Genomic DNA, 19,709 nt, shown 5'->3' with positions numbered 1-19,709 from the left:
TTTTTTTGGGGGGGGGGGCGCCTGGGTGGCTCAGTTGGTTAAGCGACTGCCTTCGGCTCAGGTCATGATCCTGGAGTCCCTGGATCGAGTCCCGCATCGGGCTCTCTGCTAGGCAGGGAGCCTGCTTCTCCCTCTGACCCTCCCCCATCTCATGTGCTCTCTCTCTCATTCTCTCTGTCTCAAATTAAAAAAAAAAAAAAAATCTTAAAAAAAAAAAGAAGCAATTCTTTTTTTTTTTTTTAAGATTTTATTTATTTATTTCAGAGAGAGAGAGAGAAGAGGGGGAGGGACAGAGGGGGAGGAGGAAGAAGCAGACTCCCTGCTGAGCAAGGATTCTGATGTAGGGCTCGATCCCAGGACCCTGGGATCATGACCTGAGCCAAAGGCAGAAGCTTCACCGACTGAGCCACCCAGGCGCCCTGAAGCAATTCTTTACATGGCAGCTGAGTGGCTTTTCCATTCAAAACAGCCAGCTAGGTGGGGCAGCAGCTAGATGCCCGCCTACACAGAGCAAGTTCTGAGGGTGGCTGAGGTTGTCAGGGCCCGGACAAAGAAGGAGAATCACCTGTAATTCTTTGGATGGTGGGAGAAGACAAGCCTTAGGGTGGACATGAGTAACTGCCTGTGTGAGGGTATCTCTGGCCCTGAACCGACTAGAGTTTAAAAAAGGAAAACCCATCACTTGAGCTTGGCACGCCACACTCAACTTAAGTGTTTGGCAAAGAAAAGTTCTCTTTAGGCCAAGTAACCAATTCCTTATGTCTTCCTTGTTATTGTTATATACAATTTTGATTTGCATGTAACTTTTTAGGTTTATTAAAAGAAAGAGTGTGACAAACAGGAATTTTGTAACTCAGTACGATAAAACAAACTACAGCGCATTTGAATACTAAAGTCTACATCTTGTCTTTGATTTCATAAATGAATCAAATTTACCCATTGTTGTTCCCTAACAGAACTAGGTTTTATAGTGAAAATCGCTCTGTTATAAAACAAAAGCAGGAAAAAAAGAAAATGATCCAAAAGTGAATTTTTGAAATCTAATTTTTTACCCAATGATCAATTAGATTTTAGGTTGAACAAAGAGTGAGTTTTTAAAGTCCACATGTGGTTTTAATTTACACAATATTGATAATTTGCAAACTTTAACATGTTTGCTCTCTCTCTCTCTCTCTCTCACACAGACACACACAATCAGAACACCTCCCCTCCCCTTTGCCTTATATATTGAATTTGGTTCCTGGATTCTGTGAACCTCTCCCTGCATTTCACTGTTTGTGGGTGAAGCACCTGGAAGTTTCTGGCTTCCAAGCAGGACAATGCTTACTGCCCAGAAACAGGAGACCTTTAAGTGTTCAGAGATGGCAGGAACAGCAAGTGCTTAGAAGAAACTGTGGAGGGATCCGGGCAGCAAGGACAGTCGAGTCACCTCTTAAGCTCCGCAAACAGATGGTCCATGACAAGACAGGAGTCTTCCTGCTCTCATCCTGATTCTGAGCTGCCAGCAGAGGCGGGGCTGACAGGGGGTTGAGCTTTGGACTGGACCCAGAGGGGATGAATAAAGGCACTTGTGTGTGCCTGATGTGTACGACAGTCCCCCAAACAACAGTAAGTCCTGTTGCCTTACATGCTGATTATGACCTGTGTCTCCTCTCATGTCCATTTGGGGGGGGACCCCAGAGTTGATAGTACACAGAAAGCCAATGAAAGTGATCACTTGAAAAACAGCAGAAGGCAACAATATTCCTACAGGACCACTGGTTCTCTGTACTAGAGGGAAAATCCTAGATATTACAAAAGGGAAAAACTTGATCACGCCAGTGTCATTCTCAAACCAGCATTTACAAGACAGGAAAGGGACAGAATGGAGGCTGAAGTAAAATAAGATGGCTGCCGGCTCGCGTCAGGCCAGCCTCTTACCATAATACGGGATGATGGCCCAGGCCATGGCAGAGGCGTAGATGCCACCAACCATCCAGAACATGCAGAGCCAGCTCAGATGCTCCCCCCGCTTCTCTCGGGCCAGCACTTCAGCAAAGTAAGAGAACACCGTGGGAATGGCTCCTCCGATCCTGCCAAGAGGGACAGAGAATATCTGAAATCAGAGCCAGGACAGCTATGGGAGCTGCAAAGGGCAGAACCAAAGCAAGCTCTAACAACACACGCTCTCTCTCTATCCCAGCGCATCCAGAGATGTATATTTTCTATCATTTTAGAACTTTAATATTATAATCCGCTTAATATAGGTTTATTATCCCTCCAGAACCTGCAATTAAGGGGTGTTACCAAAAGGTGGCAGTGGTGCCCTAGTCATGGGGTTTAGAGATCTTAACCTTGCCTAAGAATCTGAGGGGCTTTCCACTCAGGGTTGCATGTTCTACATATTTGCAAAAATTACACTATTGGGTCTAATCTAGTAAATATTTTAATGAACACATTTTTAAACAGAGAGACTAGGACATGTCCTACCCACGACATGGTGACTTTGGAAAGAGCTTCAGACTTTGCTGGGAGGCTGTCCGCAGCTGGACTTACTCCCTGTTGCCCTGCAGCAGCTGGTCCTGCAGCCCGTCAGGCTGTTGTGCTGATGGACACAGGCCCAATGGGGTTGCTTCCTGGGCTGCTCTGGTCTCAGCCCAGTAGATCTCACTGCTACCTCAGTACCTGTGTATGCGCACTGGTGGCATCCAATCAGGTGCTGCTGGTTTCCACACCAATAGAACGGGGTACAGCGCTTCCTTCCAGTAGGGTAACTACAAGGGATGTTGCCATGAACAGTGACTTCCATTCAGGTTAAGGGTTCCCCAGTGAGGGTCTACGGAATAAATATTCTGTTCATTCTAGGCAGATGGGCCCTAGGTCTCATCCAAATTTCAAACAGGTCTTGACCCCCAATTTTTAAAAAACCCTGTCTCAGAAAGTAAGAGAGAATGAGAAAACATTACTTACCAACATTCCAAACAGTATATGAGTTCTTAAATATTTTTTGAAAGATGTACAACAATATACACAAACAAAGTACAGAGAAAACACTTAGCAATACAGTTTTAAAAATATGTGCCGACTCCTTTATGTTCAGATTTCCGTAAGGTAAATTGCTATTGACATTTCATGTCAAGAAGTAAAACATGTATTTATGCAGTTAGCAATAACGGATTTCCTCAGAGCCTTTGATGTGATAAAGAAGTACTGGCAGTGACCTTAGCAAAGGAAATTTAAAGAGAGGCCTTATCTGTAGCAAACTAGATGTACCAATCGAATCACGGGATTCATAACGTCATTCTGCATCAAATGGTAGGTCAAAATATAGCAGCACCACTTCATTCATTTGCCCCTGCTTAAAGTGATACGGTGGTTATCTACTGCTAGATATGGGCAGATCACTTAGGCCAATGCTTTTCAATCTGTGGGCTATGAAATTAATTTAGTAGCTATAAACAGAATTTTAAAAATTGAAATAGAGATGAAAATGGTTACGTACAACTCAAGTAATAAGGATGAGCAACATTTCATTAAACTTTTGTCTTCATGACGAACATATTTATAATGTAGAAAGTACATACATATACGCATATACGTGTCTACATATAAATGTATATATAAACAAATAAATATGTGTATAAATGTATATTGGATTGCAATATGTTTCTTAGTGGGAATTGCTATTCAAAGACTTGAAAAAAGACTAGCTTGAAGCATCTATATCTGCTCCTCTGGGCCATGAATGTGGCAGTTCTACCCCAAATTCCTGAGCTCCACATGACCTCAGATACAGCACGTGGTGATTTGGCGTCATCACACTAGGGGTAGCCAAGCAGTCCCAGGTCATCAAGTGGACCCCCCCACACAAGAAAGAAATGCATGTGGTGGGCGTCAGAGCTGGCTCTATCCCACACCACATCAGGCTCCCACAGTTCTCTCCCTGGCTTCTCAAGGACCAGAGACCATGGACAGCTGGCTGAATTTTAAAATTCCACAAAGCTCTGAACAGATTTAAAGTGGTTTCATTACAACACACAATTTTAATAGGAAATAAAATGGCTGTGTCATAAATCATTTAATGCTACTGCTTTTTTCATTTGATGTGAAGAATCCGTTTTTCTGCATCATAAAGTCCCAGGTCCCTAATCTATGCCTTCACTTCTCAATGCATAAAAAGAGTCCTGGTTTTTATGGACTTTTCACGTCCCAATTAATGTTTCATCAGGATTCTGGACATTCCCTATGTTAAGAGCTATCACTCACACTTCATGAAGGCACAATTGCATGTAAGATATGCCAGGCCACTGGGAAATGAGATAAATGTACTCTGGGGTGGCTCAAGTGGCAAGCGGAAGACTGTAGACTTGCCTGTTGGCTTTACACAAATTATTGTTGTGTAAAAGAATACCAACTTTTGGGCGCCTGGGTGGCTCAGTTGGTTAAGCGACTGCTTTCGGCTCAGGTCATGATCCTGGAGTCCCTGGATCGAGTCCCACATCGGGCTCCCTGCTCGGCAGGGTGCCTGCTTCTCCCTCTGACCCTCCCCCCTCTCATGTGCTCTCTCTCTCTCTCATTCTCTCTGTCTCAAATAAATAAATAAAAAATCTTAAAAAAAAAAAAGAATACCAACTTTTAGGGGAATATAAGCAAATCCAGCTGGTTCTGATTCAGTGCCTCTTTTTCAAGGTGGTTATTTTTGCATGGATGTCCCGCAATATCTGTTTGCAAAGCAGATTGCAAAGAACTCTAATACCAATGGATAAATGAGTCTGAAGAATGAGTGAGGGAGTCTATTGAAATCCTTTGCAAAGTTCTTCAGATTCAGAGCCCTACAAAACAATGCAAGCATTCATACTTCTCACTGTGGGCTGATCATCCATTTTAGGGAAAACATTACTCCTCGTGTTACTGTGACAGTCTTTAAGCAGAAAAAAACACTACAGCCTGCTGTAATGTTAACTATTACTAGTGTTTCATACACCGGCAGAGATCTTAAACATTGTTTACACTAGACTGAAGGCTCCTTGAGGGTGAGGACTATATCCCATTCATCTTCGAATCCCCATTACCTGGCCCACAGGACATGCACTCAGTGCTCCTCAAAAGAGCTGGATTTCTCTGCTGATGGAGGTGCCACTCCAAAAGGACTGGAGTAACTTGTTCTGAGGACGTAAAGATCTCCCATGAATGGAAACATACATCTTATGTTCTGGGTCAATGTAATTATGAGAGAAGTTGTGGGTGCTGGAATGGAGGTTCCGATAGCAACAGAGCCCCCCAAAGAGTTCCTGAAATCAGTCTATGTCTGAGTTGCATGGTCACCTCTTGACCAGGTGCCCTGGTGAAAAAAGTTACTTGGAACCCCTGGGCATAAGACACTGTGCAACCCTCTTCGGCACTAGGAACTTCCAAAATACCTTGGTACTTTATTATTATTTTTTTAAAGATTTTATTTATTTATTTGACAGAGAGAGACACAGAGAGAGAGGGAACACAAGCAGGGGGAGTGGGAGAGGGAGAAGCAGGCTCCCCGCTGGGCAGGGAGCCCGATGCGGGGCTCGATCCCAGGACCCTGGGATCATGACCCAAGCCGAAGGCAGACGCTTAACGACTGAGCCACCCAGGTGCCCCAATACCTTGGTACTTTAAAGAAAATTGCTGCAGAATGCTATAATTACCAACAACAATAAAAATTCAGATAAGAGATAAAGCATAAGTTTTCATCACAATATGATTTTGTTCAAACTTTAAGTATTGAAGATAGGAAAAAGCTGCCCCCCCCCATTTTTGTAAGTAAAAAAAAAAAAAGAAAAGTTTTCATTGTTCTACATCAATAGTTCAGTATTTTGTGTGAGGGGCTATGCATTTCCTGATTTGTTTTATTGTATCAAGATAAAATTTCTGGGAATACATGAAGAGATAACAAATATTTGAATGGCAGTTCTCGAAGTCCCATGTATCAGTGGTTCTTAAATACAGTTGATTGTGTTCTCCCCCTCCCAACAGACATTTGGCAATGGCTGGATACATTTTTAGCTGTCACAACCCAGGAGGTGTTACTGGCATAATAAATAGAGGCCAAGGATGCTGCTAAAAGTCCTAAAATACAGAAGACAGCTCCTTGCAATAAAGAATTATCCATCCGAAAATATTAATAGTGCTGAGGTTGAGAAACTCTTGTAATGGGGATTTAATATGGAAATATACCTTGTTTTATACTAAAAATTCATAATATAAGGCATGAAATGGTTATCTTTTACATTACCTGATATGTAATATATCTCTAAATCCAGTTAGCACAGGGACCTTTTTATTGTTCATTATATAATGATCAGTTAGCTACTGTTGAAATTTTCTCAAGTTCATTTTTGATGGAATGTTTACACAATGAAGCCATCAGATCAGGGTGGTTTGTAAAGAATTTTTCTCAGGATCAGATATTAAGTCTATTTTACTAACTGTCAAAAAGGGTCAAATATTAATTATCTTCAGTAAAAGGAGGCATAGAGGGAACAATAATTGAAATCCACACTCTATAGAGGTGGAGGATTAGCCAAATTCAAAATAATTGAATCGATACAACTGAAACAGAGCACTGATATTTGGAATTTCAGAGTTGGAGTTATTCTTAAGTAAGCTTAAGTTTACATTTTTACAACTTTAATTGTAGAAATATAAAGAAATTTTTAAAAATGTATTAAAACACATTCTAGAATAAGTTGGGACCACTCTCCAACCCCATTCTACATGCACATGCGCCCACATGTGCGCGCGCACACACACACACCCGACCTCAAAAGGCCTACATATGACTCAATACTAGGTGTCTGGTGAATATCACGAAACATATTTATTTCCCTCAGTAATCTAAGGCAAATTCACAAGTGGGATATTATGTAAGGCAAAGGGTACAGCTTTACAGACACAACTTCTCTGTTGGGAACATGAGACACATAAATGTAAGTCCGTTTAGCGTAGCAGGATGAAAGAGAATGCCAAATACTACTGTCTGCACAAACTTCACTGAGAAACTGGGAAGCCTGACTGTTGGAAGGCTGCAAATTTCACTGCCACACCTCCCATTACTCCGGTGCAGATGGCAACTCTGGTGGACTATGTTTGTCCCTGTACCTCATTATACTGACTTACGCTGGCTATTGAAGTAAAGACAGGGAAGGGCTCAGGGTTCTGCAGTGAAAGAGGGAGGCTGTGGATAAAAAGAGTAGTTGGACTTAAAATGGGAGGAGAAACTATGAGAGTTTAGAGGAGAAACTGTGGAATGTCTGATGACTTCTCGTCCCAAGGAGGGGTTCTCCTGAGTGATTCTGTTCTGCCGAAATTCCCCAGCAAGCATGTAACAAAGAATACTTTCATTCTAACTTACTTCACCATGTGACTGTCAAACAGTCTTTCACCTCAATCTTCTATCTCCCATTTCCATTGGGAAATGGGGCATTATGGGAGGACAGAATTAAGGAGGAAGTTGAATATGCGTTGTAAAGTCACGTGTTCTATACTGACAATAGGCGGAGGGCAAAGTCCACCAAGAGCCGACTCTGACAGCTTTTATTTTAAGATGGGTATTATGGGTTTATAAAAAGAACACTGGTGTAGTCTATACTGGGAATCACAATTACAAAAAAATTGCATGAAAATATCCTTTTAATCCTCACTCAGAATCAAGAAAAAAGGAAGATCAACTACACCGACTGCCAGGCAAATTGCACAGCAATTCAGAACCAATTCACTATATTTTAAATTGGACCCAGAAATAAACAATTAAAGCAGCAGCCCCAAAGAAGGACTTTTCAGTGACTTCCTTTTCATGAAAGTAAATAGACTATCACAGAGGCTTAGAGAAAAGAACACAGATCTAACAGTCTCTGAATGGGCTGGGGTGGCACAGAAAATGAGATTGCTGTATAGAAGGTACCTGTTCATGATGAGTACTCAAGATAGAAACAGGAGAAGAACACTTACCGGTAACCAAACCAATCATCAAATCGAGAATGGGAATCTCCTATACCCAGTGGCAGTGCTACAGGTTGTGTCCTTTGGATAGCTTTAATTCCCCACTGTCCAAAGTCACAGATTAAAAAATCATATTCTTTGATAGGGGCAGTTGTTATTTTCCAATATTGTATGAACTAGGGATAGAACAATTGGTAGAAACTCGACTATTTCAAAAATAATGAGATGTAAATATACAATTTGGGTATAAGTTGTGTTTCCAAGAAAACAGCTTCCCTAGCCCTTGTTTGCAATCAGGTTGGTGCCCTAAGCACCCAAACCTGTTGTATCCACAGCAGCACAGAATGCCACAGGGAACGGGTGTAGCTATAGATGAGGATTCTAACGCTGTCTTGAAAAAAAATTAATCGAGTTCTTGAGAGAGCTGGAAAAATCCATTCCCACAGGGGAATGGGGTCATGAATAAAGATAGTGATGATCACTAAGATGATCTGTAAGAAATGATGACAAAAACCTGTAGACTTCTCCAGACACTTGCTGTATGTATCTACTCATCCATGCCTCCACTCACCCTCTCATCCACCCACCATATACCTATTCATCCATCAACCCCCATCCCTACCTCTTCCAGCCAAACTCTGGGCAAGGTACATCACAGTTGCTGGAGGTATAGGAACGAAGAACCCAAGTTCCTGCCTTCAAGGAGTTTACAGAGTCCTTTCTAAAAAATGCATATGGCTCATTTTTCCACAATTATAAATTGTAAGTCTGGAAGATCTTTTGTTCTGTTACTTCTCTCTTGGGATCAATGGCATCTGTGCTGAAGGGCATACTGGGAAATAAAGTATGCCCAAAAGGTAAACTCTTTGTGGGAAATTGTCATAAAAGGCATTGTCTAAGACAGTGCTTTCTAAAAGAAGTACCACGTGAGCCACATGTCTAACTTTAAATTTTCTAGAAAAGATATTAAGACAAAGCAAAAAAAAAATCAGGTGAAGTTAATTTTAATATACATTCATTTAACTCAACATATTCAGATATTGTCATTTTAACATGTAATCAATATATAAATTATCAGTGAGGCATTCTGCACTCTTCTGTATGTGCTAAGTCTTCGAAACCAGTGCTATGTGATTTGCATTTACAGCTCACGTCAGTCTGGCTACATTTCAAGCACTTGGTAGGGGCATGCTGCCTGTTGGACAACACAGGCCTAAGGAAACCATGACCACAGAGGGATATAGCAAATAGCTATGAAGTATGCATTTGTGAGGCTCCATTTGCAGAGGGAGAAATGACTCTTTGTTCCCGATGACATACAGATACATAGAAATTTCATTTTAATTTCTGTTGCTGTTATATTTTTCTCCTGACCTTTATGCTTAGCTGTGCCAGGCCCTCAGTGAGAAGCTCCCAACTCTGACATTGCCTAGCATCTGAAGCATTATCATTCCCATAATTAACAGTGACTGGAAACAAATAATTTAATTCTGGGGCAAATGAAAATGAATCAGTGGTGTCAACTCCATTTCCCATCTTTCTAATTTTCTGTAACAAAAGAGGAGAGGGAAGTGTCTGTTCCCTGGTGTGAGATTCACTTAGGAAAGTGAGAGAGAGAATAATAATTCGTGATGCCCTATTCCTCACTCACACTGTTGTCCCTCGCTGGAAAATCATTCGTCATACTGAATAAATATTTAAAGTCACACAGAATACGGCAGCTGGACATATTTATGTTTCTAACAAAATATACTCACGACTTGGTGTGGGAAATTAAGAGGAAAGCACATTTAGAGGCAATGAAACCGTAAACCCAGGTAGACCTCAGGCTAAATGAAGAACTCCTTCGCAGTCTCCCTGATATGCAGAAACAGGAATTTAACACAGTGCTGCTAATGATGCTTCAGCCACGAAATAAGACAGAACAGCTGGAAACCTGTGGCATTTGCAATAAAACTGACACAAAGGCATCTTGATCTTGGATTCAGAAGGCAGTTTAGTTGAGTACAGAGTTGCCAGTTTAAAAGGACTTAGTTGTGACTTAAGTCCTAGCTGTGTCTTCCTGGTTCCATCACTGCACCTTAATCTGCAAAATGAAGGCTCTGCCTGTGACCCAGAAATTCTCTTCCTCCTCTGAAACTCCCAGTGTGTGGAACTAGTGAACAGGAGCTGTACCAACGTGGAGATTCTATCCGTAACAATGTCTATTCCAGTCATGCATTCTGGAGCCGGGAAATAACCACAGGATGGATTCAGGGACCCACTGGACCCCCTTTGAGACGTAGCCTGAGCTACAACTCCATTATCACCCAACCTCCATGAGCCCCTACACCGACTGGTGGATCTCAGTGACGTTTCTGGTCTCCTGGAATTAGTGTCAGTTCAGAGCCGGTGAGCCCCTCAAAGTCTGATTATCTCTTTCCCCTCAGCATCGCTACCCTAATAAAAGGCCCTAAGTCCCTTGGGAAGGGCTGAGTGAAAGATTAAGGTATATAGTTTCAGTGGTGTCCTGGGGTTCCTCCTCAAGGGACCCAGTCTCCCCTTCATTTGAGGAGTTCTGGGTCTGCAAACTGGCTCGAGTCTGGGAATTCACTGATGGGCCATGACTGTCTCCTGAGCCTCATGACTTTTTATGATTCAAGTTAAACTTTCATTCACTTGACCTAGAATTCTGCTAATACAGATCAAGTAAGACTTCAGCAAACTTCCCATCTATTTCACTTCTGGCAACAACACCATGATCAACTAGCCAAAGCCATAGGTTCACTTCTGGCAGGACTGGTGTCCTTGAGGGTAACCAAACCTGCCTTGCCTTAAGCAGACAAGCCCAGCCTCTTGGAATTTACAGTCCGGAGGAGAAGAGAAATAAACACATGAAAAGCAAGTATTTGCAGGGAGGGCTAGTCTTAGAAAGGGCCTCTCTGAGGCCCTGAGCGCTAAGGGCTCTGGGAGAAGAACCTCTGAAGTAGAAAAGATGGCAAGAGCAACATTCCTGGGAAATGCATGGAGCGTTGATGGGTCTGAGCGCCAGAGGCCTGCAACAAAAGAATCCCAACATTCTGAAGCCTTATTTCCTTGGTCATTTAGTTTTACTCAATTTAAAACCCAAATCAGATGGGGATAGAGGGAGCTCTTAACTACGTAGAAAAAAATATATCTCTGGAGGAAGCAGAGCCTTGGCTGAGACGGCCCAGAGATTCAGAGACAGGGTGCCCAAATGGAACTCTAGAGCTGCTGAGAAAAGCCCTCTCTCATGGAGGTGGTGCCTCACATGTTGTGTAGAGGTGACATGGCCTGTGAACTCGGCTGAGGAAGAAAGATAACTTTCTTCGTTTTCCTTAACAACTTCAGTTCTCAGGTCCCCTCAGCGCTTGGATCCCACAAAACTCTGACTGTTTTGCCACCTGGGCTCCCCCCTCAGGTTCACCACCAGCCTCAGGAATCTCCATCTCTTCTCACAAAAGAAGAATCAGGCCAACAGACACATGAAAAGATGCTCAACATCACTCATCAGCAGGGAAATACAAGTCAAAACTACAATGAGATACCACCTCCCACCAGTCAGCATGGCTAAAATTAACAACACAGGAAAGGAGAGATGTTGGCGAGAATGTGGAGAAAGGGGAACCCTCCTACACTGTTGGTGGGAATGCAGACTGGTGCAGCCACTCTAGAAGACAGTATGGAGTTTCCTCAAAAGGTTAAAAATAGAGCTACCCTATGACCCAGCAATTGCACTGCTAGGTATTTACCCCAAATATACAAATGTAGTGATCCGAAGGGGCACATGCACCCCAACGTTTATAGCTGCAATGTCTACAATAGCTAAACTATGGAAAGAGCCTAGATGTCCATCAACAGATGAATGGATAAAGATGTGGTTATATATATATATATAACGGAATATTATGCAGCCATCAAAAAGAATGAAATCTTGACATTTGCAACAACATAGATGGAACTACAGTGTATTATGCTAAGTGAAATAAGTCAGTCAGAGAAAGACAAATACCATATGATTTCACTCATATGTGGAATTGAAGAAGCAAAACAGATGAACATAGGGGAAAGGGGAAAATAAAGAGAGGGAAGCAAACCAAAGAGATTCTACTACAGAGAACAAACTGAGGGTTGCTGGAAGGGAGGTGGGCAAGGGGATGGGCTAGATGGGTGATGGGTATTCAGGAGGGCACTTGTGATGAGCACTGGGTATTGTACGTAAGTGAGGAATCACTAAATTCTACCCCTGAAACCAATATTACACTATATGTTAACTAACTAGAATTTAAATAAAAACTTGAAACAAAAATAAATAAAAATAAAAACAAAAATACAAGAAAAGAATCAGGCTGGAAAACCAGAATGACTCTCCCAGGGTCCCCAGTAAAGGGCAAGGGTAGGGTGGACTCCGATTTCTGGACTCCCAGTCCTGTGCCAACTTGGCAAAGGCACAATGCATTAACCTCTGGTATCACAATTTATGGAGGCTAGCTGAATTAGCAATACACAGTCTGTGCTTTGCCAGGTAGATTACGTTATTAGAAGTCAGCAGCCCTGAGCTGCTGGCTGAAGAATGATCTGTGACGGGGAGGACGATGATATCATGAATATACCCAGGCAGTCTCTGCTTCTGTCTTGCCCTTGAATTAACTTCTAGACAGTCCATTAGTTTGGAGTATTCCACAGCCACCATAATGGCCCTTTTCTCTGCAGTCAATTGGGTTGACCACATCACAGTCCAGAATTGGCAATTAAAACTGCCATCATAATTTGACCACAGTCAGGTACCTCTGAGTCTATGGATATCACTGAAATTTCCTTGATAAGACTAAATGGAAAGGACTGGAAAGTTCAGAACTTAGGCTGTTAGCCTTATTCTGACAGGCCAGTGGTATTACAGAGGTAAGAGAAAGTAAATGGAAGCCTTAGCCTTTCCTGGTGGCAAGAATGTCTTATCTTATGGACCCTGAGAAGGTCCTTTAACAAATAGCCCCAAATAAAACATGTTCTTCCTCAGGTACCCCAATTCACTGCTGCAGCCCCTTGAATCCATGATCCAAATTACCTCCCCAGGTCATCTGTGTACTTCGCCAATTTCACACAGACCTCTGAGCACTAAGGGAAAGCCTCCTTTCTCTATCATTCATTACAAAGCGAATAATTGATTTTTATCATTTTTTTCCCAAGGAAAAAATATTTTTATACTTTCCCAGACTTTCCAACCTTCTTGGTTTACTGGAATGGTCTACGGGAATGTCTTCACTCTAAGGAAAGCTCCTGATCTGTGCGACTTAGTCACATATTTGCAAAGTGCCCACTGTGTGCAGAATGTAGCATATGAAGGGCTATAAAAAGATGAAAAAGCACATCCGAAAAATCAGTGAATAATCCACCAGTCTCAATATGCACATACATCTTGTGGCATATAATGATATAAAAATTTTTAAAGATATTTTGAATGGTCATAAAGTGATCCATTAGTTTGCATTTGGAAATCTTTGTACCCCCAAAGTAACCAGATCATAGTCTTTCTCTATCATGCCTTATATTCCTTTTCAGCTTAGTTCTGATTTTAAAGTACTAGTCTAGGTAATTAAGGAAGACAAGTTGCCATTCTCTGACCTTCTCTTTTGGCAAAACTGTGTTTTGCTGTGTGGCTACCACGCTCAACAACCACAACTGATATGCTTCTCAAGTTCATAACCCAGGACTGTCTCCTTTCCTTTCTCTATTTATTTACTTTTATGTGATATTATTCCTATAGATTCATCTTACGATAGAGACCTTAGAAAGAACATCTCTAACGAAAATAAAGTTCTCAAACAGAAATTTTGCATTTTTACTAATTTTTTCCTTATCAGAGCAGAGTATCTTGGACTCTCCTAATTAAGATATGGGGTTTTCCTCGGCTGTGGATTCACTTCGTAGAGTTAACAGGTGCTTCAAGCTCTGTAAAGACAATGATTATACCATTGGCTACATAGCAGTCCCCCATTTTCTGCAGTTTTGCTTTCCCAGGTCTCAGTTACCTGTGGTTTCAATTCCCCGCAGTCAACCCCAGTCCAGAAGCAACTGATCCTCCTTCTGACTCATCATTAGAAGGTCAGTTACAGCCTAACACTACGTCAGGATGCCTACATCATTCACGTCATGTCGTCTCATCACATAGGCATCTTATTGTCTTACATCGCAAGAACAGGCATGAGTAGAGTACAATAAGATATTTTGAGAGAGATCACATTCACATAACTTTCATTACAGTATATTTTTATCATTGTTCTATTTTATTATAAGTTACTGTTGTTGGTCTCTTACTGTGCCTAATTTATAAGTTAAACTTTGTCATAGGTATGTAGATAGAGGAAAACGCATAGTTTATATAGGGTTCGGTACTATCTGCCGTTTCAGGCATCAACTGGGGATTTTGGAATGTATCCCCCGTGCATAAGCGGGGTGGGGGGATTATGATACTATTCCATTGTACTTGGCCAATGTCACAACTTCTGTTAATTCAACAAAAATCAGGAACTTAACAAATGGAACATATTACATCTTAAGAAGTAGGCTTTCTACCAAGTTAAATATGCTGTTAACGGAGATCAATAAAGTAACATTTGCTTGAGACACACTCATCTTGGATTTAAGAGCAAGTTTGAATAGTTTGAACCTTTACTAGCTCATAATAGGTAGGACCAGGGCTATTTCTTGCTTAAACTAAATTTTCAGAAGAAAAATACATTTATGAATGCATTCTGCCAGAGAAACAAGATTCCATTTAAACTAAAACACATTTCCTGAAGTAAAATACTACCAGAATCAGCCACAAGAACATAGAAGTGTGTTCTCCTCTCTTCTGGACTTACATTTCTAAGAACCAGCATCATGGTTCCTAAGGCGGACATGAAGATAGGGAAAGAAGTGTGGTAAGGGATAATTTCTCAGTAATGAGGTCCTTTAGAGTGGAGAACATGTATAATTATGAAGAATAAACACATTACTATGAAGTATGAAGGAAAAAAACCTTACCCGAATCCAGAAAGTAAGCGACAGAAGAGAAAGAATTCATAACCCTGGACAAATGAAGAAAGGAAGGCGAAGAATCCATTGATAGACATACAAATCAGCAGAGACTGCTTTCTTCCCACTTTGTCTGCCAGTCCTCCCCAGAAGAAAGCCCCTGCCATCATGCCAAGGTACACTATGCTGCCTGCAACACATAGAAAACAGAGAAACATGTCAGAGATTGGAGTAATTAACACATTAGATCAAATGAACAAGAGACAAAATACATTTTCGCATTTTGTATGAGAAAAAAATTCCTTTAAAAAAATACATCCTTCAGGATATACAAATCACCTTTCAAATGGGAAAGTAAGCTCTGTTGGTTACCTTTAGCTGTCATGACCAATGACAAAGGCAAAAGACAAAACAGTGATGTTCTTGCTCAGCTCATGAGAATGGGTACATAGGGTGCAGGCCCAAGGAGTCTCCACAGAGGACAATCCTGGACTTTGACTCACACGCATGTTGCCTTTGGTCCAAATGCCCAGCTTAGCACATGACAAGGCCAAGATGGGAGACTGAGTCAAGGTCTTCCTGGTCAAAATGAATCTCCCAGTCTGCTTCAAATCTCTGCCTGTAGCAGATGATCAGGCCAAGGCCAGACTCTTAGGGACTCTCTAAAGGATTCCATGGGTTCTTTCTCTCTAGTCTCTCCTAAAAGCCCTGGCCCTTCCTTAAGAAGGAAACGGAAGCTAGGGAAGGTAGGTTTAGAGACCACAAGAGTTAATCTTAAAATAGTCTCAAACTCTGCTCATAAGAGAAAACTTTCTCTTGGAGTCAGAAGCTTAAGGAGCCTAAGGAGAAGAAAAATAGTGTTGCAGTTTGGGAACTGTTAAACATCATGGTTGGCTTTACTTCCATAGTAGAAACAAATGGAAAATCAGGAGTTAGATCGATGTCCCTCTTGGTGTCACTGTGAGTACACATGTGATTTTTCTTTTCTTTTTTTTTTTTTTAAGTAGGCTCCATGCCCAGTGTGAAACCCAATGGGGGGCTTGAACTCATGACCCTGAGATCATGACCTAAGCTGAGATCAAGAGTTGGACCCTTAATTAAGCCACCGAGATGCCCTGTGAATTTTCTTCTTCTTTTTTTTTTTTAAAGATTTTATTTATTTATTTGAGAGAGAGAGAATGAGAGAGAGCACATGAGAGGGGGGAGGGCCAGAGGGAGAAGCAGACTCCCTGCCGAGCAGGGAGCCCGATGCGGGACTCGATCCAGGGACTCCAGGATCATGACCTGAGCCGAAGGCAGTCGCTTAACCAACTGAGACACCCAGGCGCCCTTCTTTTTTTTTTTAATTAACATATAATGTATTATTTGTTTCAGGGGTACAGGTCTGTGATTCATCAGTCTTACATAATTCACAGCACTCACCATACCACATACCCTTCCCAATGTCCATCATCCAGCCACCTCATCCCTCCCAGCCCCTCCACTCCAGCAACCCTCAGTTTGTTTCCTGAGATTAAGAGTCTTTTATGGTTTGTCTAATTCATTTGCTTCTTCTAAAAAAACAGGCCCCCAGAAGCCCTGTCTGGAATATTTCTTAAGATGAAATAGTATTAGGTATGGCAAAAGTTACTTCAGAGATGTTTGTAAAACGGTGTGTAATGTCTAGCGGAAATGACATTAATTAATAAATGAAAGTTTGTTATATCTGGGTGTGGTACTTACAAAGCTACTACATCTCTCATCCATTTCTATTCCCCCTTCACCAAATCACCACTTGAATAGTTCCTTTTCAAAGGCACATTCAAGATACTCAGCAGCATCTAAGTAACAAGTTAGAAAAACACATTGATTTATTGCTTTAGATTAGTTTGGGAAATATCCTATTTAAACACTCACCCTGAATTCATTTGCTTAATACACAGTTAATGGACCCAGTAGAACACCTGGAAAAGTCTGATGACCTTGACATCAATGACATGTGGACGCTGCTCTGCATATAGCTGAGTACAGGCAGCTACAGGAATGGCAAATGTTGGAACCATTGTACAGTAAGACAAAATAGAAGCCATTTTTATTCAGACTGGGGTACTGCAAAGGGGTGAGTGGCCATCCTTTGCCTTGATGGGGAATGACATATTTTTCTTTATTATGGGGCTAACCATAAACAGAGCATCCTTCTCAAAAAGAAAAAAAAAAAAAAGATACTCATATCATGAAGCCCAGTGCATGGTTACAAGACAATTTAAATAATGGATCAGCACAAGGCGAAGGAATTCCCAAAGGAGACAGATTCACCCAGGAAAATGCATATGCAGCAAATCTCTTATTTATAGCACAAGGGGCTCAAGTCAGCTACTCAGGCCTCTCAGAAGAATAATCAATAGCTAAGCTTTTCATAATAATATCTGTGACTTTAAAAATGCCTACAAACCAGAGGGTAAGCTCCTTTAGATCAGGAGGGGCCCATAGCTGCTGCAGTCCAAAGATGTGGGAGTCTTTCTTATAGCTCCAGCCCCAAGGACAAAAATCCGTCCCTAGCAATTGCTGAACCCTTACCAGCTCTAAGTGTTTGTATGAATTAATGTATTTGCTCCTTACAACAATCCCTTGAGGTTAATACTATGGAACCCAGTTCATTGGCATAGAGAAGCGAATGATCTGACCACAGAAAAGTGAGTAGAGACTACATCTCAACCCATCAGCAATTCTTCGTGCAATATGGTTACAATTCCTTTAACAATCCTGGCTGCCCTCCTAGGAAAACATCCCAGTTTGTCCCGGCCCCTATGTGGCGGTACCACCCAGAACTGAAAGCATAATTTGAAAGGTCTCTGAGGAGTCTTCTCCTTAACTCACAGAATCAGAGTTAAGTCCAGGGAAGCAGAATATGATCGATGGGAGCTACGGGGAAATGCTGCTTCATTCTACCCAAGCATATGACAAGGGGTGCACCATTTGTTCTCAGACATTCTAAATGGGCTCATTCCCAACCACTAGCAGGAGGTAAGGGGATCAATGTGGAAAACAGCTCAGTGGTGCCAAGGAAAAATGAAAATCCAGGATCTTTCTAAAAAGGACATGCTATGGAGGCACCTGGGTGGCTCAGTCGGTTAAGCTTCTGACATATTTTCGGCTCAGGTCATGCTCTCAGGGTTGTGAGATGGAGCCCTGCGACCAGCCCCGAGCTGGGCATGGAGCCTGCTTAAGAGTCTCTCTCTTCCTCTCCCTCTGCCCCTCCCTCACAAAAAATAAAAAGGACATGCTATATTCCAAAGGAGGGCAACTCCCTTGCTTTTCTTGTTGTAGGGGCCTGATGCTCCCGCTGGACTGGGCTCTATATCCTATCATTCTTCTCATTCTGGGCAGTCACCTGCAGCTTCATCTTCACTAAGCCAGACCATAGATTTATGAAGTGATGATTCCAGCACTTTAAGGACTCATAGCTCGTTGCTAGATTTTCCCAACTGGCAGTAGCGTGAGAACACAGCCCCACCCTGGGAGCTTCTTAAAGCTCAGACATAGGAAAGGTTGAGTGAGCTGAGCTTGCCCTGGACTTCTGTGATGGAGATGGTTCAGTGACTTGACAAGGGGCAGAGCACCCACAATTATCATTAGCACTTGGTACTTAAGCCACCCCAAAATAATACTCATTAGAGATTTTAATATATAAAAGAGTAAAATAAAAATGGCCCATCCTTCAATTCCTCCAGATATCCTTAATACACACCCACACATATATGTGTGTGTATATATGTATGTATGTATGTATTTAGATATATATATATATATATATATATATATATATGTATATTTAAAAACCCAAATATGCCTACATGGCCAAAAATTCAAAGCACATGGAAATATATAACATGAAACTAAAAGTCTCCTTCTCCCCTGCCCTTGACCCTCTTCCCAAAGGTAACTATTATCAATTTTTCTAATTCTTCCACAAAAGTTTATAACTATAACTGTAGAAAAATGGATAACCTTTAGGAATTGCTTGTTAAATACAATTTTTTGTTCCTGTGTAATATTTATCTTTTCTCCTGTTGCGTTTAGGATTTCTGAACTTAGCAAATCAGAAATAAATCTGTCAGAATTTTAAAAATTACTTCAAGATACATTTCATATATTCCACAAAAGCATGCACTATCAGCTACTAGGGGAAAACCAAACAGTTACTTCTCCATCTTGTATTTTTTCTATGCCTAAAATAAATACACCTTAACCTCCTTAAAAGAGAGAATGTTAAATTCAATTGTAAAGAATTTACTGAGCACCCACTCGGCCTAACTTTTCCTGAAGTGCTAGAACTATAAGGATTGATAAGTCATGATCCCTGAGCTCACCTAAGGAGAACCTGAGCAAGCCTTTATCTGGGGCCCTACTCTAAGCCAGGAGAAAAGGGAGACAGCTGCACACCCACTATTTCACACCACCCTCCCAATACCCCATCTGATCATGGCCACTACAGAGTGGGGCAGCCAGGTCAAAACCTTCCATGGCCTCCTGGGGACAAATGACCAGGACAGAGCGGTGCTGAGTGCACACTCAGGGACCTGGGTTCCAAGTCCCTGAACTCTTTCTATTCCATCCAAATGGCTTCAGGAGCTCATGACTCAGTGAGGGAGACCTCAGGCACACAACAGAAGGAGCCCAGCCGTGGGGTGTGCACTCCAGTGGAGGCGTAACTGGGAGCAGGGTGACAAAAGGTGGCTGGTAATTCTGACTGTGGGAAG

At 41.8% G+C, this 19,709-nt stretch overlaps 1 protein-coding gene across 2 annotated transcripts in view; it reads right to left on the bottom strand.

Annotated features, from left to right (window-relative positions):
• SV2C (synaptic vesicle glycoprotein 2C) overlaps positions 1-19,709 on the bottom strand; it is a 205,988-nt gene that overhangs the window by 96,428 nt on the left and 89,851 nt on the right. For both annotated transcript variants that reach the window (XM_035014673.1, XM_035014672.1), the window contains exons 3-4: positions 14,980-15,160; positions 1,921-2,072 (exon numbers count right to left, since the gene is read on the bottom strand). In XM_035014673.1, the coding sequence (XP_034870564.1) occupies positions 1,921-2,072; positions 14,980-15,160 (333 nt within the window). The remainder of the gene's footprint in view (positions 1-1,920; positions 2,073-14,979; positions 15,161-19,709) is intronic.

This window comes from Mirounga leonina, unplaced genomic scaffold (genome assembly GCF_011800145.1).
Source record: "Mirounga leonina isolate KUSES-001 unplaced genomic scaffold, KU_Mleo_1.0 Mir_168, whole genome shotgun sequence".
Lineage (NCBI taxonomy): Eukaryota > Metazoa > Chordata > Mammalia > Carnivora > Phocidae > Mirounga > Mirounga leonina.
The sequence above is the reverse complement of the archived record's forward strand: the minus strand, read 5'-3'. Positions and strand labels throughout refer to the sequence as shown.